We start from the raw sequence: 24493 nt of genomic DNA, 5'->3' as shown, positions 1-24493 counted from the left end.
ATTTCTATTATGTTCTTCTCTACATGTCAAATGGGAAAGTGACCTACTTTTACATTTACTTCCATTACAAGGTCTTTGGGTGGAAGATTGTGTGTGTGTGTGTGTGTGTGTTTACAAACAAAATAAAAAGCAAGACAGCTTTTGGCTCATTTGTAGCACAGATAATATTTGTTCTTCTCCTGCTCTATTTAAAATATATAGTCAACATTTAGAAACTGCCACTCAGAGATATTATCTGCCATCCATGACTTGAATATTATATATGTAAATAAAATATTGAATTATTTGAAGAAATTGAATTATTTTATGCCATGTGTTTTTTGGTAGAACAATATGACCATAAAATAACATTTTGCAATTTCAGATCATTTCCCTTAGCAAGGAAATTATATTCACTAGCCAGCTCTTTTTTTTTTTTTTTCTCTGTTTAATGTACGTATGATAGATACCATTTAGGACGACCGATGGTTTTGGTAGAATGTTGCTCACAACTAGGTGTAGTAACTGATTCAATGAGAAAACACCATCTACTAGCTCCTGGAATTTTCAACTCTCAAAACCTCATTAAGCTTTTCAGTTTTAGAAGCCCCTGTTTTGCTTTTAGAGTAGGACCTCTTTAAATTGATTTATTTACATTTGTATTGTTTGCATTACTTGTGTGCATTATATGTTATACAAAATTATATATACAGAAAGGGATTTGCTTGTTTTAATTGTGATAGTCGTAGCCATTTCTCTGACACCAGGAATTCCTGCCATTATTTATCTGTATCTAGGATAAATCCAAGACCTGGGCAATCTAAATATATAAAATATGTCAGGAAAAAAGAAATTGAGAACACAGGTGGATGGCCCAAATCAAGTTAACTAACAGGTTACAAGGCAGAGCAAGGTATTAAATTGAACCAGCTGCTCACAGTCACATTCCTCCTAGTGAATCCACCTGATGTATATTTGTTCACAGCCCAAGGGAAGATTTGAAGCAGCAGTAATACCCTATTTGGTCCAGAATTATGAAACATAATATGGCAACAATAATATTACTCAGTGGTGAAGTTTAAAATAACACTTATTTTTGGCACTCAAAGTAATTCTCCACTTGCAATATCCTAACACAAATATGTACTTCTCTAGAGAAGCAGCTATAAATCAGGATACTGAATGACATGACTTTAAAAACTTGGCATGGAAAAGTGATCTCGGTAGCCTGTCTCACCAATTCATTGATACAATCCATATATCTTTCTTGCAAGATGAATTTCTCAGCCGTCTCTCTCTACCAGTTTTCTCTGGACTCTCTTGCTAACAACCAGGTTATACAAAGCAAGGAGTAATATTTACAGCACCCTCACTGTGCACACACACACAGAGTAGGCAATAACCACACCTTATTAAAATTTCAGTCTTTCTGATTCACAGCCTGTCAAGTCTAGTGCACCAGGTTTTGCTAATCTTAGCCATAGAAAATAGGCCAGGAGGAATTCTGCAACGCACCTCACCTCAAGACCATCGAGCTAAACCTTTTTATTCCAAATATTCTTCTTTTGCTTCTGACTTTTTGAGGTACCTTAATATTTCCTCGTCAAAGTTTTGCATAATCAGCTAGGCTGGGTACAAATTTTCAGGTTCAAGTTACCACAACATAAATAGCAGTAATTGAGTTTTATTTGAGGAGCAGTTGTAGCATTAAATGGGCACCCACCCTGGAGAACATCTCATGTGTGCATTTCTATTTTTCCACACAATTTTTTAACCTAAAAGATCCTAAGCAGTTGAAATGAACCCTACCCTCTAAAGAACAAATTTACTTCCCAAACATGAAGCTCAGATCTTGCAAGTAGACATAGTTTTGAGAAACCATGGAATGCTACGCTGAACACTGCTGGATATCCAGTGGGACATCCAGACAAAAACATGCAAAATCACAACTGCTTTTGATAACATGCCAGGAAAACAATAAAGTAAATATGACAGCTTCATAAGGAGGTCTTTTTTTTTCTCTGCTGCAAACTGATTATCTGCAGCAAATCTCTGATTTATTCATCATTATATTCAGTGTCTTCTGCCCCTCACCTTGGATGTTCCCTTTATTTCATATGCCCATGTTCTAACCCTCCACTCTCCCCCTTGTCAGTATACCTTTTCATTAATATCTCTTTCTCTCCACTCTTTCAACATCTCTATTCCCTTCTTCCCCCTCTTTCTTCTCCATGGTGCTCAGAAGTGCACTATTCATTATGATCCACTACAAATGAAGTTTCCTTATTTTACACTTTCCTCATACATCACAACTCATCACAACTCCTCCACCTTAACCACCAATGTTTGTATTCACACTGGTTAAGATTAGAGTAATACATTTTCTTGGTCTAAGGCACAAGAAACAGAAAAAACTTTTTCCTTATTGTGGGGAATTATTAGACAATTTGATTACTTTTTTTTGCTTTAACCTGCTTCTGAAATCTTGGTGCTAAACAGCATCTGTGGTGCAAGATTGTACTATATGAGCTACAGCTACGATCACTCATACTCCCTCTAGTATATGCAACAGGGAAAAACCTTTGTATCTCATAAAGCTCTAACAGCGACATCGGCATGATGACTTAATTCACCCACTTCTACAAGCTAGTCAGTTCCACTTGGTTATGGAGAAAGTATGAAACTGCAAGATCATTCAGTGCAGATAAAGCATCGCCACCAACAGGTTATCTGAATTGCTAAATCTGGACAAGTGCTCCGGGCAGTCAGGAAGCAGATGAATCTTCTGTACCCTTTAGGCACTTTCAGTTGCACAATCCAAAGGAACAAACACTGGACAGTGGATTGCTAGTCATCATTTTTCCAAGCCTGAAAAAAAGTTTTGCCTTAAAAACTTATGGAAGTTTATAACAAGGGCCAGAGGAGGCCCTGTGAATCCATCCAAGAGGCCAGATCAACACCAGGATTTGGTGCAACTCTTAAGTTTGGAATGTGAGACCCCTACCGGCTCTCACAAGAGCTGTCAAATTATTATCACCGCCCAGATAGAAGAAAGCAGGGCAGAAGCATCTGCTCACAAACTGGAACTGCAAGCCAACTTTCAGAGAGCATCTCAAGTATTTAAAAGTTCAAATAAATGAGTTGTGGTTTTGTTGTTGTTGTGTTTTTTTGTTGTTGTTGGGTTTTTGTTTTTTGTCTCCCTCCCTTCATAGTCTTTTCATGTTCCTATTTTACTGACAAAATCTGAGGAAAATATGCTGCTGTTTTTATAGTGCAACATGATTGGCAAACCCCCACTTTAGAGAAGTGTAGGTTGCAGCACGCATGACTAACAATTAATGATGCTCATTAAAAAATGAAGTTCTGATGAAATTCATTAATGCTTGGCTTGAGTCTTGCTAACGGTTACGCAACATTAAGAGTAAGGCAATTACAGATCTTGGCTGCAACTCATTGAGAGATAAAAGAACACCCTTTTTCCTGTTTAACTCAATGTATGACATGCTGTACTACAAAAATAAGCTGTCTCGAAAAGCTTCTTGAACAATGAGACAGCCTGCAGCTCCATTGCCACCTGCGGGTAAGTGCTGGAGTCTGTCATCCAGTTCCATTTCACAGGGCACAAAGAAATAAAAGTATCAACAGAAAATAACTGCAAAAAAGAGCTGTGCTTCTGACTTGCCCCAGTTAGTCTTGAAGTCATTTGAAGTAGACACCACCTTTGGCCTCTTAAATAACTGCTAGCATTTGAACAATTCTATGCACTGCTCTTTTCACACTCCTAAAAATTTAAAAAACTGACAAGTAGTTTTATTCTAAATAGCACTGCAAGAGACGAAGATAAGGATGAACTGCAGACTAATTGCAGGGAACATTAGCAGGGGATGGGAAGGAAACAAGTCATGGTCAGCAGCCTAAGTATAGAGCCTCAAGGAAGACTTTCAAAGGTATACAAGAAAAGGGTCACACTTCCCATTTAAAAGCTAGTTCCTGATGAAATGTTGTTGCCCTTACTTGCAAGCAGTAAAAGCACACTATGGGACTTAAAAGAGAAAAGAGCTGTCCCTGTCCATTCAGTAACAAGTGCAGGTTCTGAATGGAGACCGCCAGTAGGATACAAGCGTTGACATACATAAAACGTTCCAATTCTAGTGTGCTCTTGTGCAGCTTGACTCTGCTGTGTTAATGGGAGTAAGGGCTACTATTTAATAAATCCATTATAAGCGTAAAATTTAATGGTAAATGGGCTGTTTTGAATTCACTCAAGGAATAAATTTTTTCCTATGGGTGCAGATTTTATATAGCTAACACTTCAATACATTATATATTGAAGTCCACTACACACACCATTGCTTTCCCCCCATCACATCTGTAGTTTGATCTTGTATCTTGAGGAAAATGCCCTACTCAAGACTGTATACTCTGGACTGACCTTCAAAAAATTCTTTATTACTTCCTAATGATAACTTCTAGCTCAGTTAGAGCTTGCTCTGCATTTTCTGTAAAAACAAGGCATAGACACCAGAGATACACCAGCTCTTGGTTCTAAGCAGCAAGTAGCCCTAGATCTCTTGTCACTGTATGAGTATTTTCTTCTAAACCGAAAAATAATTCACAGTTTTACCCATTCTATAGCATAATTAGTACTTCATGCATTAAGCCAAATGTGAATAAACCACAGGTTTAGGTCAGTGATAGCCAGCAACACTTAGAGCACATGAGAATCTGACTGCAATTGTGCATACAATTACTGTGTTTTCTGTTAGTGAAATAGTCACAATCAGTGAGTTAGAAGGTGGAGGCCTTGCAAATTAAGAATTACTATATATATATAACACCTATTTAAAGCAAAGATGCATAGAGCTTGAGTCTCATAAAATGCTGGCTCAATGCTTTCCCTCAAGCCTGAAGATTGATTTATTTTCACATTAGCAGAACTTCCTTGTTCCATTCGTCCCTTCATATACACATATGCTCCAGTAACACTCAAGTTGTGCCCACAATGAACAAAAAACACAAAATTTTGTAGTTAGTGTATGCAGCAAAGACCTGTTTCCAGTGATAAGGACAGATCCATTATAGAGGAAAGCATTCTCTGAGTCAACCCTCCATCAATTCACTGTGGGCAATTGCTCAAGGTATCTCAAGCCCAAGTGAAATGCGTATCTTGGTGAAATCATTGTCTTTAGTTGTACAAACAAAATGGAAGAAGCAAAGTTTTACTAATACCTGTAACATCCTAGTTAACACCCATGCAGCTATCTAATATTGTGCCCCTAGCACTGGACACAGAGCCTAGAAGGCTCGTTCCATGTAGTGAACAAAGCCCTTATTGTGCACAAGTATAACTCTGTAGCAGCCCCAACATTTTTTTTCTCCTCTCCCAATTTCTCAGTAGTGATCCCCACTGACAGTCATGTTCCATCTACTTCCTGCCTCCCAGATACAAAAACTTAGTAAGTGACCATGACTATTTAATATGTAGAAGTGTCAAGAGTCAACTCCACGCAAGCCAAGTACTGGCTGCTCAAAGCACTTCACTTTCAGATTCATTGTTAATCCCAGAAAGAGGTATGCATCTTAACAGAAGTCAAAAGCATTTAAGAACTCTTAAGTATTCCATAGAAAGTGTTTTCAAATCTGGGGAAGGCAAAAGCATCACAAAATATGCTAACAGTGCAGTTAGAAACAAACTTTATTGTTGCAGTTTGAAATTATTTACACAATATAAATCTCTTTGAAAGGTACATTACTTCATTTGATCAGTGGTAGAAGGCCTTATAATATAGCTTCAATAACATTTAGTTCAAAAGAAATACAGTTCACTCCAATGGATAAATGATGCATCTAAACTCCACAACATACAAGAAGGGTCATGGGGGCTTACAGGGAGGATGACAGTGCTGGAAGATGATAAAAGGTTACTTTTTAAATTCAACTTGTTTTATTCACAGCACATAAATGGATTCATGTTTAACAGAACACTGGAAAATATGCAGTGAAAAAAGACAAAGGAATATATCCCTAATATGCTATGGCCCTGTTTCTGCAACTATTTAAAGGGTTTTAGATAGCTGGATTAAGAGGTTTGAGACAGAACTAATGAATCTAGCTTTTAAGTCATATTAAAGATTGGATACATTCTCGGTGCTGAGACTATTTAAAGCACTTGTGTACAAAGCAGCATTACTGACTACCGCAGATTGTATTTGAGATACAACATGTTAGGAACAACATCTGTACCAAAAAAAAGGAAAGAAGTCTGTCACACTTGACACCTACCTTTTCTTCATAAATTAACAGTTACTTTCACCAAAAGTTAAGAAATCTTTTTACCAATTTACTCTGCATTTTATGGCATTTTATGTTACATTTTAATGTCTCTCTTCCATGGTCTTTCACCTTGTGTTTTGCACAGATCTATGCTATATAGAAAAAAATACTTAGAAAAATGCAGTTTTAATTCAACAACAGTAGACTAGTGCAATACCTGAATGTATTTCAACATTTATTTTTAAACTAAATTAGATTTCCAGTAACATGTGCTTTCTAACCATTTGCACAGCTTTTAATTCCCACTAGATTTTCCCTAGGTCCATGAGCATAAAAATCAAACATTTTTGGGAGTTGCGCAAATTAAAATTCCACACAATACGGAACCTGAGACAGGAGTTCAACAGTTTTTCAGATGCTACAGAAACAACTTGTGTAAGATCTTGTATCAGAAATTTGTTAACCTGGTAAAGTCTGACCACCTGTTCTAAGGTCAGACTTCAAGCCTATTCCAGTCAGTTTTTATCATCTATTTAAAAAGGATAATGATTATTAAAGAATCCCATACAGAAAACTACATATACTGTTAAATAAGTGAAAAAGCCCAACCCAAAACACACTTGAATGTTGTAAATTAACGAGCTGCATGCATATCTTAACATAGAGGTTATCTTTTACAATGTCTCTTCCCTCTCCATCCCCTAAATTGACTGGTCTCTAGTCAAGGCAACAAACTGTACAGATCGCTTGGAAGAGTCACTATAAAAATTAAGCAATGCATTTTGCAATGTCTCACCACATCACTTAAAGCACCTCCATGCAAATGGCACATACAATTTGCACATTTTCCTTTCCAGTCCAGGGATCTAAAGGCCACAAAAAAGTTAGTTTCTTCTGACATGCCTATCTAGGTTTGCATGGTTTCTTACTGCCATGAGTTCCTTTAACTTATGTGGCTGGCTAACAAAAGTCCTGCTTTGCACAAGACCAAAGGTCATGGCTTTTTATCTTTCTTACCTAATGAAAACAATCAGCATGCAGCCTACAGTAATAAAAAAGGGGGGAGTCAGCTGCAACACTTCTCAGCACCAGCCTGACATTGCCTGTAGATTTGATCAAAAGCTTCCTGATCTGCTACAATAGTTACAACCTGGCAGGTGTGGAAGAAATAAGAGCCAGTAGCTAATTCCAGTAGTTGAGTAATCATCTAGCACACCTCAAAAGGCAATTAAGAACAAGAACATTAAAACATGTCAAGAATAGACAGCTACCTAAAATAAACAGATAGGATGTGGCCAGCCTCCACTATAAACTACAGGGAAAACTACCCCGAGCCAGAGATTATATTCCAGTTGGTTATAGAAAAGTTTTCTTTAATTAGAAAAGCAATCACCTTATTTTAAGACTCCTTTTGGCAGGAATTTCAAGAAAAGAACGTAAGCTGTTGCTAGCTAGCAAATGTTTTAAAAGAAATTTGAACTGTGAAACAAACTTTCCTGGTTTGTTCTTGTCCTTAAACCATGCAATAAGCATACCGAATATTTTACCACATCAAAAGCTGAAGCTCTAATTTCCATGTGAACTTTCTTTTTACTTATACTTACTGAGCCCATCCTACCTCTTGACTAATGCTTCCATGACAAACTCAATTCCAAGGACCCCAGTAACAGTAAGTGTCAACACTGATAAGCATGTGTACCTTACATCTGGTGCAGGTAGAGCTGACAATGTACAAACCATATCAAAATTGATTTGTCAGATGGACAATGAGATTTGCACACCGACATTTTCCAGCAGAATTACTAAATACAGCAGTGACAAAAACAGACTAACAGCTTGAAGGACACTATGTAGTTCAAAACTGACAGTGAAAGGCAACACTAACAAAATACAGTTGGGTATTCAAGGACAACTGTCTATTCGTCACTTCAAGATCAAAGGCCTCTTCAGCAAGGGACTTTACACAAAATAATTCTGATGGGAAGTCATATACTGATAAAGTAGAACAATTGTAGTCAAAAAGTAAATATCAATCATTAAGTATGGAAAGGAAGCTTTTATATTCACATTTCCCCCAACAAACTAGGGTTTGGGGGTTGTGGAGGGAGCGCAGTGCACACAGGAAGAATACCTCCTCAGGTAAGTTTCAAATAGTTTAAAGGGACTACCAATAGTTCTAGCATGGAGAAAAATGACTGGCAGAACTATTTGAGTGATCTGGGGGGTTCTTATAAGCATTTACAAGTTAGCAACTAATCCTATAAGTCTATATCCACCAAAAACATTTACGTTAGGAGACTTCTATCACAACTAACTCAATCGCTGACACCACAGGAGCGCACACTTAGGAGAACTTCAATTCAACATGCTTATGTTTAGAAGTCACCAGCATTCAAGAATGTATAAGAAATTTTTGGAATTTTAAGTAAACATTTTAACAGCCTTCTGTATACCATAGGTACTTAACATGTACCTCTGACACTGTTTGCCCTATTAGACTTCCTTTTTATCTTAGCACTGTATCAATTAATTTATTCCCAGAATCATTCCCAAGAGCAAGATGTTAAAAAGCTAACAGGGGAAAAAAAGACACTGGGTGCCCAAGGCTATACACAAACAAAAAAGTATTATGCTCTGTTACAGGTCATTTTAACAGAAGTCAGCACACAGAGTTAGATTTCTTCTTTACATCAAAATTTCTACAAAATAGGAGAGAATACAATGCAATTCACAAGTCCATAAAAGCGAGGTACAGTACAATTCACACTAATTTACAAATGGTTATTTACACTGTTGTATATACATGTACAGTCAGACCTGGTTAATACAAATTTGGTAATTCCTTTTTAAATGCAAATCAAGTGTAAATGAAGGAATTTAAAATTATATGAGAACAGATTAGTTATTCATAACTCTTCAATGACCTAAGAAATTAAGCACTGATTAGCCAGATCTGACTGCAGAAATGAGAAGAAAAAAATTCACACTATTCTGCTTTACAAAAGCAACCAGGCCACTATGGTCTATTAACTTGATGCTATTTATGCAAGAATGCCATTATTAATAACCCTCTTTATATTTACAATATAGGTCTAACTACAATAAGAATTATTGATTTTGGCATTCATGCCCTTAGCTTAACATAAAGGCAACAGAATATCTTCTTGGCAAGTCACAGTCAAAACTACTACAGGATGTTTCTAGAGCTCAGTCTTTTTATCTTTTTTTTTGTGTCCTCCTTTAAACATCTTTAAGTTGCTATTAAGAGACTGAGAAAAACTAGAAGAACTAATTGAAACAAGTACACGTTCTCTAGTTTGGTGCTTTAGTACCTAACTTACATTCAGGATGTCCTGTATTCACAGTTTCAAGCTACCTTATAATTTGCAGTACTTTTGCAAACTACTGCTTCAAACTTAACGTGTCTGTAAATATTCCTTTGCAAGTGAGAATATCTGAGTGCTACTGGCTAAATCCAGTGTGGAACAAGAATCAAGGTAACTGGCATTTCATTTTCTGAAATAGTTTACAGTATTTTCTCAGAACTTTTATCAGGAATTGTTTTAATCTGTACTTGTCTTGAGAGAAAGCTAATGCAAAGCAGTATTTAAGTGTGTAAAATGAACTTCAACATGCAAAATGAAAGCCTCTATCAGTACTGCAAAGTTGACCACTAACCTGTGATAATCCTTGTGCTTCTTCAAAGTGGCTCAGAAAAAGCATGCAGTATTTACTATCTGCTTGAAAGTGCTTTCATGGGATTCAGTGGAACTTGACAGCTCCACAAGAATGAGATTGAGCTGCACTCATGAAGAGCTTTGGTTCTGCAGAAGCAAGTTTCCACTCCTACAGTTATTGCTACTTGAGCTATATAAACAAAATACTACTGAAAAAAGATACATTAACTCCAAGCTTAAACAGAGCTGGTACTTGAAAAGGGAATGTGGATAGCCAGCTGTTAGGAAAGTTAAGACAGGATCTGTCAAGTGGTGGATTTCCAAAGACCAAGTGAACGTCACAGCCTCCTTCACGTACTTTACAAACACAAAGCAACACCGTCAGAAATAAAGCCAGCAACTGAAGAATAGTAACCAAGTCCTAAAATCTTTATCAACTTTATTTCCAAAGACATCTTGCTGAACTTAAAGGGACTACACACCAAGACAGCGGGGTATTATTTGAAGTATGTCAATCATGCCTAGAGGGAGGAAGTACGGAACACAAGAGAGTCTTCAGTGCTTTTATGAGCTCTAGCAACATCCTCAATATCTGCTATAAATGAAAATACATGAATTTTAGCTATATGTTTCTATTTCACTACCAAGAAAGTTTGTCCAGTATAGTAGCTTCCAGCTAAAAAATGCTAACAGAAAGGTCTACCCAACTTCAAGTTACAAAAAAAATCCCAGTTATCCCATTTGTATTACAGTTTAAGGTTTTGACTGAAGGAAATAAAAAAAATGGAAACATTCAGAGATGAACATAAACAAGTTAAGAGGAAAAAAAACCCAAACCTTGCTTTTGTAAAATAACAGAATGCCATTCAAGATGGTCTTTCAAGGTGAAAATTTTTCATTCACATTAACTTTGTCCTGAATTAAAAATTTTGTAAAGCACTGTGTATGTGTATGTTATTTAAATGTGTATGCACATACACACAACAGTATGTCATAAAGCAATTTTGAATAAATATCTTTGCCAGAGTCTCTACAAAAGACCCCCCCCCATAATATTTACTCTTCAGGTAAGTTTGTGTTTGCATGTGTATATGTACACACACAGACTTTGTACATGTGGGCACTTAAGCAACCAAAGTGCAAAGTTTTTCCAGAGTTGAGCATATGCCTGCCCAACTCCAAACCGCTTTGTTGGGTTTTATTTTTGTTGTGGGTTTCTTTCCCCCCCCTACTTCAGATTTAAAGCCTCTTTTCCACTCAAATTTACACATGGTTTTCTTCAGTAAACATTTTCTTTTCTATTCACATTTTGTGATCCAGACCATTCTTGGTATAATAGCTATAAGGAGATGTGTGTGATGATCAAAGCCCCATTGTTCAAGTCATACTTTTTCATGTTATCCTTCAAACTGGAGACTTTGAAAAATAATTTGCTGCCACAGAAGAAAAACAGACATACAGAATTTTCAACTACAGGACCAAGCATTTAAGACTAGAATCCAAGGTTAGAAGGTGACAGCGCAGAAGGAAAAGACATCAACAATACACAAACTGTAAACCTAATGTCTTGCTCCCCAGTGCAACAGGATCTCTGTTCACTGATCTTCAGTTCAATAGTCCATTCCATTAGACACTGCTGAAGCACATCAGAGACCAGAATAGTGTTCAAATTTTGAATCAAGTTTCAAAAAGGAATACAGATTTCGGAATAGTGGTCTTCTGTTTAAAAAAATACACTTAACAAGCAGCTTTCCTACAGAAGTTAGAGATGGTACATTCCCATCTAACACTGATGGTACAGAGTCTCAATCTGATGGCCACGGAACTTTCACATTTCTACAGCTTAACACACAGAAAGGAAAGCCAATTTTTTTTTTTTTTTAATCATTTCAGCAAGCAGGTTGGTTCTTATACAGAAGATAAGTACCATAAGATGGAAAGCTAACTTTTTTTTTAAAAAAAAGATCATCCTAACCTTTTCCCCTAGTTACTACATACTAGTGACCAGTATCTCTGTCACATTTTGCCTGTATAGATCTAAAAGGTTAATATCCTCAACTGTGTAGATCCCTAATATAAGTTAATGCAACTCAATAAAATAAGCTGTTAAACAAATCCTTTGGAACAACTTCACTGTCTGCACCTAACTTGTACAAAAACTGATGAAAGCAGCAATGGAATCATGTTAAACTTATAATAAATAATTCACATACAACATGTTAAATTATGAAAAAGGATTAAACTGCCATTTCTACAACTTTTTATAGATTTAGCAAGTTTCTAATCCATTTTTATATCAACAGCAGTACGTATGTTCTTCATATTAAATTTAACATTGAAGGACTGTTTAGAGGCATTATTTATAAAGCAAGAACCACCAAGTGAGCATTACAGAACTTCAACAAATGTTTAGCTTTTTTTTTCCAGTATCCATTCTCAGAAAAGATTGAGGGGTTGTCTATCCACTTGGTAACTTTATTCCTCTTCTTTACTCAGGCAGAGTTAATGCCATGACTTCCAGCTTCATTTTGAAATACTGGTTAAAGCGAACAATTGCATACCTATTCAAATGGAGAAAGATCTGAAGTTAAGAACAGGCAATTTCTTACACAGAAACAGGCATGCTAGGGCTAATCAGAAGTGTACCTATTCCAGACCCATTTCCAATGCTAACCCATAGCAGCTGCCAAAGGAAGAAGTTAAGAATAGAGCACCCTTATTATGGTACTTTTATCACCACCCCTCCCAGTTTGCTTAAGTTTGCAAAACAGATGCTGGTTTGGGTGCAGAGGTGGTGTTTTCACGCTTAACAGCCTGTCCAACAATTGACAGCTACAACTCCAAGATTGATCTTGTTCATTGCAAGAATGCCATTCTGTTCAAAACTGCAACATTTTTGGGTTCTATCACCTGCGCTTTGTAATTGTATTTTTTGTGCCATCTAGTGGTTATTAACAAGTACTTCTACTTGGGACTAACTAACCACAAAGCCACAGAAAAGATTCACATTTGTCTCCTTTACAGTAGCACAACTAAGCATAGTAAGCTGTCCTAGTCGTTAACAGAAAAAAATTCTAAACTGAAGCAGTCTCTCATGCCAAGCAAAGTGATAAAGTTAATCACTTTTCGCAGTCCCCAAAAGACTGAAATTCCTCTGCTCACTGTGAGCATTAAAAAAAAGTGCTAACGTCTACCTGAAACAGAACTATTAGTCAATTAGTCTGTCTCAGGAGATGGAACTTCAGATTCATTGGCATTATGTAGATTCTTTTAAAAAATTAGGGATTTCTATGATCAATACTTCATATAGTAAAAAGCTCTTCTGTACAAGAGCCCCATTTCTCATTTTTTGCAGTTAGAAATGTAGGTCTTCTGACAGTGTACCACACTGACCAACTCTGTTTCTGTGCTTTTGTCAATAAAAACTTAACGCTTAAAAACATTTACTCCTCTAGTTAAGTTCCTTGCTTTGTTATACTACGTATTTTAGCCCAAAGACATGTTGATCAGAGGGCTGAAGAAAGGCTGAGAGAACTGGGGATGTTCAGCCTAAGAAGAGACAGCTCCGAGGTGACTTCATCACAGATTGCCAATACTTAAAAGGGGGATTATAAAAAATACAGAGAACTTTTTGCTTAATCAGATAGTGGCAGGACAAGGGGGAATGGTATTAAAGTAAAAGAGGGAAGATTTAGATTAGATGAGGCCGGTGAGACACCGAAACAGGTTGCCCAGAGAAGTTGTGGATGCCCCATCCCTAGAGGTGTTCGAGATCAGGTTAAATGAGGCCCTGGGCAACCTGAGGCATCAGGGGATGGCACCCCTGCCTAGCACTAGATGATCTTTGAGGTCCCTTCCAACCTGAGCCATTCTATGATTAAGTTCAAGAACTTGGGGGGGGGGGGGGGGGAGGACAGACAGCTTTTACTGCCTTGTTTTCTCTTCAAAAAGAGATAGTATGATCATATAGACCAGCTTTGTTGCTCACACCTCAGTTTCTGATAGCTGGGATACTGAAGCAGATAGTCCCACAAGTCCCTTCCAATTTCACTTATTCCATTACATACACAGCAAGTACACTTACCCTAAAAAATCAAAGTCAATGGTGGAATACTTGGCTTGAATTAGAGCCCACAATCCCCAAAAGAAGTGGGAAGCCTAAAGGAAAAAAGAGTAGGTAAATATTATTATTATATAAAAAAGTATAAAAGGTATTTAAGCACATTCTCCCATTGAGACACAATTATCCACAGAAGAACACCCCAAAAAACCCCAATCTTTTTGTTAACTTAATTGATCTCTCTTTACCAAGGAGACTGGTAAACAAGTACTATAAAGTTAGTTACTGGCAGGGTAAATCCATTGGCCTCCCAACTCTCCTCCATGTTTCTTTTCCAAGAAAATTGTTGCATTTGTGAGACAGGTCAACAGGTCATCTATTAAGTAAATTGTTGTGCAATTGTATACCTCATGTTTAAAAAACAGAAATTGAACTACTTCTATTGTTGCTTATTAAACATCTTACAGTTACTATCCTACATTTACTCAATCTAACATATATAAAGAATTCCTTTTGAATCTGATTACCCCCTTAAGCCATTATAACTACAACTCACTTTCAGTACCAACTTGGACAAAGACATGATCTTAAACTCCTCAGTATTTACACAAATTTGTCATCTGCTCCAACCATACTTCCTTTACTACTTCAGATGCATGGTCTTGGAGACCTATGCTCAATTTCTGATTGAAAGTATGGATTACATGAATGGTAGATAATAGATGTGACTGCTAAAATATTTGTTCTGAAGTTCATCTGAAGTATACGTAGCAGACATGAGCTTGATAATGTCCTTGTGGGAGACATTTTTGGACCACCCAGGTTACAAGCGATATGCTTCATAATTCTGTTCAGTTAATAACTGACTACAATAATAACCTAAATTACTTCCTAGAGCTTGCTTGTAACACTTCACCATTAAGTGTAGAAGATGCATGCATGCCTGAAAACACCTTAAAACAACAATCATTATAGGTAAGCGTGAATCTTTCCTGTACCTCTAAGTTTTGATAACTTTGTCTGATAGTGAGCAGTTTGGAGCTTTATACCAGCAACTATTAATTTCAGTTTATATTTTCTCGTAACAAATCTTTTTTGTCATCTTACTGCTACAAAGAAAAGATCACCACAGACCCCCTGGAATCTCTTGCCAACTCAGGGACTCAGTTCAATTAACAGCCAAGAGCAATCCTTGCTAAAAATCTCATCTCCTTTTCTGAATACTCACTGCCTCTTTTGCTCTGTAGATTATTCCAAGCATTCTCAAACTTCCATAGAACAGATTAAGGAAGGTGTTATATATATATATATATATATATATATGTATATGTATATATATGTGTGTGTGTGTATACACACACACCACAGTACTCACATTAAAAAATTAGCAATTACATTTCCCACAGAGTAGGTAAGCTTCTCTACAGCACTGAATATATTCAAGCACAAAGACTTATTTACCAGTGCAAACTGATTGACTTGAACGTATAGAACTTCAACTTCCTTTTCACTAACTTCTGTGCCAAATCCTTTATATCCTTTGTAGGCCTCAAGGTAAGATCTCAGCCATTGATCCTGTAATTCTCTGTTGGGATAAAGGCTGTAGTCTACTTCGTTTACTCCTAGAAAAAGAAAAAAAGTATTAGAATCTTAAGATATCTAAAAAGGAACATCAGAATCACATAACTGGACTACTCATCCCTCACCCTTGATCCCCTCCCCCCACCAGCACAAACACAGACTGATGCAGACAAACATCATTACTTTTACTTTGGCTTGATTTTATCAGTTACAAGTCAGCAAGAGTTTGTCACATGAAAACTGCAAAGCATTCAACGTAGTAGAAAGATTTATGCTGTGTTCTCAGCCACAAACATACTCTACGAGTGTTTTGAAATTCAACAAGTTTGGCTTTGAGAGAAGCCTCTGGAAAAAAAGTTTGCGCTGCAAAGCAAAACCCTACCATGCATGTCAGCCAGGGACTTACATGCAACATTATCTAAAGCCGAATCCAGATACATACACATTGTCAGCAATTAAGCTGACAAAAAAAGCTTTTGAGGCTAAAACTATTAGAAGTCTACCCCTCCCCTCCTACAGGGTGTTGGTAGAATGACAAATCTTATCTTCATAACTGCACTCTTTTGTCCTGTTCTTCTTCACAGCATGTGGCTCCAAATCTATCTATACTGGAGATGCTCAACCACATCCATACAGAGTCTACCAGGAGTTCTGAGACCCAGATCACAGTTGACTCTTACTACCAATTACCATAGGACATGGAAATATATTCTATCCACAAAGCAGGATTAAAAAAGTTGTGTTTAAAGAGACATTCTTAGCCATGCTTCCTCTTCCTTTGAGACACCTTCTTGGCCTCCTTTCTTAAAAAAAGTTCAGATTTGTACTGGACGGATAGAGAATATCAAAGGTGAAACAACTCTTCTTCCATGGCAAAAAAAGGTTTGTAGAGTCTTCTTAGCATAGTTAGCTTCTTTGAAGATGTACTCAGACTCTTACAAGTCCCAGAAAAAATAAATTGAAAGTTTTCAAATATATTTTTTAAAGAACTTAACTTACTTCCCAGATACTTAAAATTATCGAGTATAGACTCTGAAATCTAAAAAGTTACCTGGACTTAAGATTTATTTTGAGAAACAATGACAAGTAAGTTAAGGCTCCCATTTTCACCATACTGCACTTTCCATCTATACTAAACATTACATAGGTTTTACCTGTTGCCCCATACTGTGAAATAACATAGCACATGCTCAAGGCTATTTCTCTTATGGAGTGAAGGGAACAGGCATTCACCGAAAGAAACTGAACTACTTAATGAAGGAATCTATCTGCAACTTACTGCTAAAACCTGGTTTTTTATTCTATCACATAATAAGCACATAAGCCTTTACCACTCAAGTTTAGCATGACTCAAGGGCAAGTACTTAAACACACAAGATCAGCAAGACACCATAGAAGTCTGCTATTTGGAACTGCGGAATCACACAGTATATTCTACACTTGGCAATATATACACACACATGCAAACACGTGTATGCTGTAGAAGATATATCTGCAGTATTTCATTATAGTGTGCTGAGTCTCTGCTGGGTGATTTCACAGAATGACAGTTAACTGCAAAGACTTAAGACATTATGTTCCATTTCTGGGCTAGCAGAGCTGTAAAGAAAGGGTATAACTGGCTTGCAAATAGAGACCAATAGACATATTTTGATACCATCATCTTAACAGATATACAAGTATCTACAGAGAAAAGAGGAAAACAGAACATGCTACAAGAATGAGAAATCAGTGTTTTTTTTTTCCAGTCAAGTTTACCTTTACCTCAGAAATCCAGTTTTTACCTGCAAATTCATTGAAGTGATTGCCAATGTCATAAGCCAGGTAGTTGTATCCAGAGTACTCATAGTCTATGAACTGCACATCACCTATGTGAGACAACAGCAGCAACATCAGAATCCACATTTAACGAATTCATGGCCCTAATCCTTTGGTGTCCTTTGAAGTTTTAATGGAAAAAAGCCCACAAAAAACCCTCACACACCCATCTTATTTGTACCCAGTTGTGTGCACTCAGACTTCACAGGGTAAGGCTGTGATTTTTGTGGTATAAGACTTCTTTGAATATTGATTCTAGAAAGCTCTTCAATAATTACCTAGAGCTTACAGTTCTCTACTTTTAGTCTGAATAGCAGAATTTTAATTTTAACTTCTACCACACGAGGGCATCCATTACCTTCAAAATAAAATATATGGTAGAAAATCCTTTGTTTAAGCTTTGAGGAAACTGCAGACCAATTTTTCCCTATTTACTCTCAGAGAAGTATGCAACAACCATGGTAGACTAACACACGTTGCAACATGTTCGTGTTTTCTTTTCGTACGTTAATATTTCTCCTTTGACCAGCTGCACTTACAAAAAAAGGACTATTTTCAAATTGTTGCATTTTTTAAACTGGCTTAAACTAGCCTCAAGACATTAAGAGACCACTCTTCAAAACAGTGAAACTATGTAGTGTTATATAGACAAGGACTGATGATAAGGGATAAGGTGGCAATAGTCCCAACTGTTTCCAACTTACTTGCTAACTTTTATACTATACAGTGTTTTTACCTATAGGGAAGCTGGGAAAAGTGCTTCACTCAAGATGGTACAGCACTGAACCTGCTCAAGAATGTTTACACCACAGCAAGCAGTCAAGATATCAATAAGCTGGAATAATTAGGTAAAACTACAGCTCTTGTATTTTAAGGGAGAAACAGAAATCAGAAAAAACAGCAGAAATGGAAGCAATGAGTTAACTTAAGTTCTGTTCACAGAAGCTTAAGATGTACAAGCTACTGTGCTGAAATAGGTAACTTTCACAGTTGCACTCTTTTCCCTTTCTACGGCCACTCTTTCAAAGACTAGCTGCATGTTTACTCAATAAAATATACTACTATTACAATGAACAATCCTGTTAGCCTGACTTAGAATACACTTATAGATACTAATACTAACTACCAGATCTCTAGATAAAAAAGCAGATTAAGAATATTACTCTTATGTATTTCCTAGGCTAAGGATTTTAAGTGTCTAATATACTGCCTCCTTAGGATTTATGAATATTGCACATATCAATACAATAGCTTTGCCAGATGTATGTCCCAAGCAAGATAACAGAATAACTGTTAGAAGTGTTCCTTGTATCTATGCAGTTCATCATTACCATGTTTGAAACACATTAACATTTTCCAAATGCATCCATCTTCTTGTCTAAGTACTTGTAATCGAAGTTAAACCCCACAACACAATCACTGAGTCACAATCCTCCAAGTTAGGTTTACCTTGCTTCCACAGAAAAAGAGGATTGCTTACCAAGGCTATGAGGTTAAACCTTTTAGGCTCTGACAAACCAACATGAGAATGCAAAGTGGCAAGCTCCTCCCAGGAAAATCTTGTTGGCAATGGAAAATTGAAGGGTCTGAAGGGACAAGAAGTTTTACAGCAGCTGCAGCCAAGATCTTATGAAACTGTCACAGATCAATTTCTGCCACTGCCTGACTGGCAGACTCATACATTTGTGCTTCTCATTGGTTCTTTAGTACTTCTTTTAAAACAAACATCTGTAAGTTACAAGCCAGTCAAAATGCACAGCCCAACCCTGGTTAATATTCTGCTACACAACTGACCTCCTGACACCCCCCACCCTACCATTATTAAATGTTGATTGTATTCTGAGTTTCCCTCCCCCCCCATATATGATACAAACACTGCAGGTAAAAGTCGGCTTGCAGAACAAAGTGATATACTTTAAATTTCTTTAATGTACAAATTTCATCTTGAACATACCTGTACGTGCCACTATGGTTTTTTAATTCAGCTAACATTTAAATCTTACTTCCAGTTATAAATAACAGTATTACAAAGTAAGAATTGAATCTAACTAGATACGGATGAGGCTGTTACCACGCACTCTCCCTTGGGGAAGTACACGTGAACAAGTGATGTGAAACCTTTGGTCAGTGCATTTAAGTAGCATAGAGAATACCACCACAAGGCAGCAACAACAGCATATGTAACCTGAAGCAGATGAAGAAAATTTGGCACACCCATATTTGGTAAGATGAAACTTCGAAGTGAAAATGTCTCTTTCAGACTCATGCTACTATGGAACTCAACCTTAAATTTGATATTGGCATAAAATACTTAAGGGTGCAACTTTCTTCTATAAAGAAAGCAAAAGCTTAAAGTTCATATGCATTATGCATTTATGAAGTGACACATCTCAGCTACCTTCATCAGCTACCTTCTCAGCTTTCAGAAGAAGCAGAACCACCTTTATATTTACCTTTACATTTATTGTTTAAATATCCACAGCATCAGAAGCTACTTTTAAGATTTACTGCAGCTTATACCACAAAGCCACTGCTAGAAATACATGGGTTACACTAGCAGTTGATCAGTTAGCATTTGTTCAGCGGTTTTAAATAAACACAAAGTTTTTACATCCCACTGTTACTACTGGGAGCAAGGAGACCAACAACAGGATGGTCTAAGTGCACTTGGATTTTATTGAAGTGAGCCATTATTTAAAAGTAAGCTCTATCATCTCTCTGGAGCAGCTACTGTTATCAACAGGAATAAAGATGTCAAGAAATGTGCATTTCAAATCGAGACATTCCTTTCATCAAGGGAGCTAGTACTATAGGCAACAATCTAATCTATGAACACCACATAAAGTTCCAAAATGGAAATCGTGTTGTATACACCAGAAATAAATTCCTTTTAAATAGATCAAGAAGTAGTCAAGAGGGCATCTGTTAGATCTCCTCAGGGAACAGAAAGGTAGAAGGGGTGATGATATTTCTCTATAGCTGCCCTTCACTTTCAATGGTTTGGTAAGGTAAACACTCAACAAGCAAGCCCTAGCAATAGTTACCACAGCAGAATGATGTATCCTATCCTGCTCATCAGGTGAGCCACAGAGGCCCTACAAGACAGCTTCAGTAAAGACATTATCTATACCCACCAATTTTAGCTATAAATACCCAAAATACCTTTGCAAAATTAAAACAGGTTTTTAGAGCAAAACCAGAAGCCTTAAACATACCTCAGTCTTCAGAAGCACTGAGCACCCACAGACTCCTACCAAAGATCATAGAAAACATTGGGTAGGCAGAGGGAATAAACAGAACAAAACCAGCCATCTACCTACACACTTAACTTCCTGGCAGATGAATTTAATACATTCAAAAAAAACACAGATATAGACAAAAGGATATTAATACTTGATCTTTTTAAACAGCAAGTATTTGAATACTCTTAAAAGATCATGTATTTTGGAAATTCCCAACTCATGTTAAAAAAGAAAACTTGAACAGGATAAGAACAGGTCTATAAATAAGCAGTACCAAGCCAAAATATGCTTGGTGCTATCTTGATGTCCAAATTGTAATTAAGAGCAACATGAAGCACTGAGTTACATCCTTCAAAGAAGAGTTCACACTGATGATTATTATGTTACGTAAAATGACACTTGTTAATTTTCATATCCTGAGTGACTAAAAACGGACATTAGCAAAGCAGCAAGAGGCAAAGTTCTCTCAGCCACAGCATGAACAAATTCAAATCAGATGACTGACACTTCATTAAACGAAGCTAGCACTCAACATGCTATTCCAGTCTCATAAAGTGTGGGGACATGAGATTGATTCTTCTTGAAAGCAGTATATGACAGCTATGATTTTTCTTTCAAGTCTGAAAATTTAACATTAATTTAATCCAGAGGACAAGTCTAAAGCAAAGTATTGGGATAAGCTACAATTGTTCTACGTGCACTGGACAGAAGTCTTAGTATCTGCTGATAGTCTGTAGCTTAAACAAAAACATGCTGAGTAGATGCATCTTAAGCATTCACAAACATAACAAATACAGTATCATTAAAATCCATAACTAAATTGTTTTGTGCCAGCTTCTGAAAAGCTAAATCAACATTACCAGCTCTGCTCACTCCTTAATAGGGAGAAAAAAAAAAGGTAAGTAGTTAATCTAGATGAATGATTCTCTCCCCTCAGTTCCAGTTTAGGATCAGCCAAGATCTTTTTGATACACAAGAGCTTTTCTAGATAACTGAGTAAATTTCACAAAAATCTCAGCATCATCAGTACTTGTTAGCTACCTTCATACAGTAGCTTCACCATTCCTAATGAGTCTATTTTGTGCTCTTACAAAGTTATCTGTATATCAATACAAGCTTTTGCTGTACTGAACAGAATTCCAGCAATACACATGGAGTTAACGTTGCAATTCCACTTCTAAAATCATATTCCTCATTTTCAGATTTTTCTAATAGACAGATTACAGTTTTTGCTCTGTAAAAAGTACATAATTAGAAACAATCTTTCAGAACAGAGATACAAATATTCTACAGCTTGCATTGAGGTTTGGTTATTATAAAATAGTACCAGTTGTATCCAGATTACAAAAGTCTTACAACACAGTACATGTGCAACATTCAAACAAGTTGAACAATCAACCTACCTATTTCATATTTCAAGTCTTTCTTCCCCCCCAAGTTGTTTATAGGTAGCTTGAAGCCAAAGTGCTTTACATGCTCCCCCCTCCTTCCCACCCTCTCCCCAAACACTAAACACTCACACACTGGTTATTGTAGGATTGCTCATAAGTGATGCACTGCTGGCATTGTTTTTTCCTCCATTCTGTTTACAAAAAGAAAAGCATACAGCATTTGTTTTAAAAGTAGGAACTTCAAGCCTATTGACCGTGACAACGAGCCTTTTAAAGGAATTCCTGTTTTATTTTACATTGAATCATGGTTCTACTATGAAAAGTGACTAAAAGTTACTTTTTACATTAATAGGTAATTGGGGAATACTAAAACTCAAGGTAATTTCAGCATTGAAAATACCCACATAATAACAACATTTCTTTTTGGTACTGTAATACCACAGTTCCAATGTGTGCGAGACCACAAGCCGATTTTTTGATTCCTAGTTACTTTTTTCACACACTTTTGGCTAAAATACCTACAATCATATCACTAAACTGTAGTAAAGATATAAGGCTTCTGAAAGGAAGAGGTCATCCTCATTAAAAGAGTCTTAAATATCTAACCTGATGAATTTGTTGCACTTCGCTGAGCTCAGATATTTGAAAAGCAAGGCAAGTTGTGCAAAGGTAAATATTTTTACTGCGCTATGGCCATTTTAGCATCTTAAGTTTCCCTTTTCTTCATTTTAGCATCTTAATATCCAGTTTAATTGATTCATTTAGTAACCGAACCTCAAACCACTAAAAATCAAGTAATAAAAGAAAGTGTGGGTTTATACAGAAGCCTTGCAGATTCTAGTTGAGTCATTCTTTAATAAAATTATTTGGAGTTATTTTATAATAAAAACAAAAGTAATTCATCTTCGCCAAGATGTGTATTGCCTACAGCTGTTTAAATAAAGTATGTAATTAAAGAAAGAAATCTTTAAGATGCCTATGTACCTCATAAAACATAAACTGAGCAACTGAATGTGGTGCTAAGTATCACTAAAATACATAATCACAAAGCTGTCTTCCCTCGCAGCAACACGATCACAAATCAGAACACCACACAAATTACAGGAGATGTCTTTAGATTATTTTCTATGCTCATATGATGCCCCCCCTCCTCTGCCCCAAAACAAAGCTTTATGTGATTCAAATAGAATTACCATAAACAATTCCATACTTTGAAACGTAGTCATACAGGCAGGCTGTGGATTAACAAAATTAGTTAAAGCAAGGAACAATATTGTTCTCTGTACAGTAACATATAGATGAGAATCAGCTAATTAAACAACGTAGTAGTTACACAGATATCACTACCATTACCTTGACTGCTAAAAGCTCAAGCTGAGTTCAGTTGTTACCATCACTAAAAGGAACGGACACCACTGATGTAGGAAATACAACTACAGAATAAACAAACTAAGCTACTACTTACTGCTTAGTTCAATACATACCTCGTTTCTTGTTGTAAATAATATTCTTACACAACAGGTCATTGTGACAGAGTACCACTGGTGATCCTAAATTTGACAGTCTTTCCTTCATCCAGGCCATCTCTTCCTGAAGAACTTGAGGACTTGGAATTTCACTTAAAAACCTTTTCAGGTGTAAGAAGTTTGAGAGTTAATTTTTAGTAGTGTGTTCCATACCAAGCATCTGTAATGAAATAACTTAATTATTTTCCTCTACACTCTAATTTCAAATAATTCAACAGATGTTCTCTCAAAATTAGGGTACTATTTCCCCTGGCACCACTGCAGTCAAATTATGACAGTTATTCTGCTCAGTCCTCCCCAAAAGCAACTCTATAAAGGTTATCTGTGTGGTAAACATAATGGCAGACCAGCAGTTAGGTACAGAACTTGAACACAATCCTGAACATTTTTATAGGAGTATAGATTAAAAGGTTTATAGCATTAATTTCATTCACTTGTTGCTCACATTACATTACTTCCTTCAAGTACAATATGCAGTAAGTATAGATGAAGTAAGATTCATCTTTTTTTTTCCTTTAGACACAGTAAGTATACTTTGAAGCAGTCATTTTTTCTTTTAGATTCTCAATTATTCTTTTTCCAGTTTTCTTTACAATTTTGTTGTAGGAAAAAAAACTTTGCTAGAGTATTCTTTAATTACAACACAGCAAGAGATGCAGCTGACATCAGTGACTTCAAAGAAATTCTATAAAGAATGTTTAAGCTGGAATCTGTTTACCAGCTAATAGGAAGTTTGATGATATTGTACAGACACTTCCAAATTATAGTTCTGAAGATTGATCTCCCCTCCCTGAGAAACATGGCCTTCAATTCCAGCTTTAAATTACAGCACAAATTTTACTTAGGCTAGGTTTTCTCCCAGCTTGTTATTTTCATCCCAATTTTTCCAGTGACTGACTCTAGAATCTTCTGGATTCTTATTTTGTTAAGCTCCTAGGAAAAACAG

General features: G+C 36.5%; 1 protein-coding gene across 1 annotated transcript in view; it reads right to left on the bottom strand.

Moving 5' to 3' along the window:
• Positions 1-5656: 5656 nt before the first annotated feature.
• Positions 5657-24493, bottom strand: part of ETNK1 (ethanolamine kinase 1) — a 31441-nt gene continuing 12604 nt past the window's right edge. The window contains exons 4-8 of the mRNA XM_080593247.1: positions 23506-23648; positions 17355-17438; positions 15451-15611; positions 14014-14087; positions 5657-12490 (exon numbers count right to left, since the gene is read on the bottom strand). Of these exons, the coding sequence (XP_080449373.1) occupies positions 12418-12490; positions 14014-14087; positions 15451-15611; positions 17355-17438; positions 23506-23648 (535 nt within the window). The 3' untranslated portion in view covers positions 5657-12417. The remainder of the gene's footprint in view (positions 12491-14013; positions 14088-15450; positions 15612-17354; positions 17439-23505; positions 23649-24493) is intronic.

Source organism: Anser brachyrhynchus (assembly GCF_964034855.1).
Source record: "Anser brachyrhynchus genome assembly, chromosome: 1".
NCBI lineage: Eukaryota > Metazoa > Chordata > Aves > Anseriformes > Anatidae > Anser > Anser brachyrhynchus.
The sequence above is the reverse complement of the archived record's forward strand: the minus strand, read 5'-3'. Positions and strand labels throughout refer to the sequence as shown.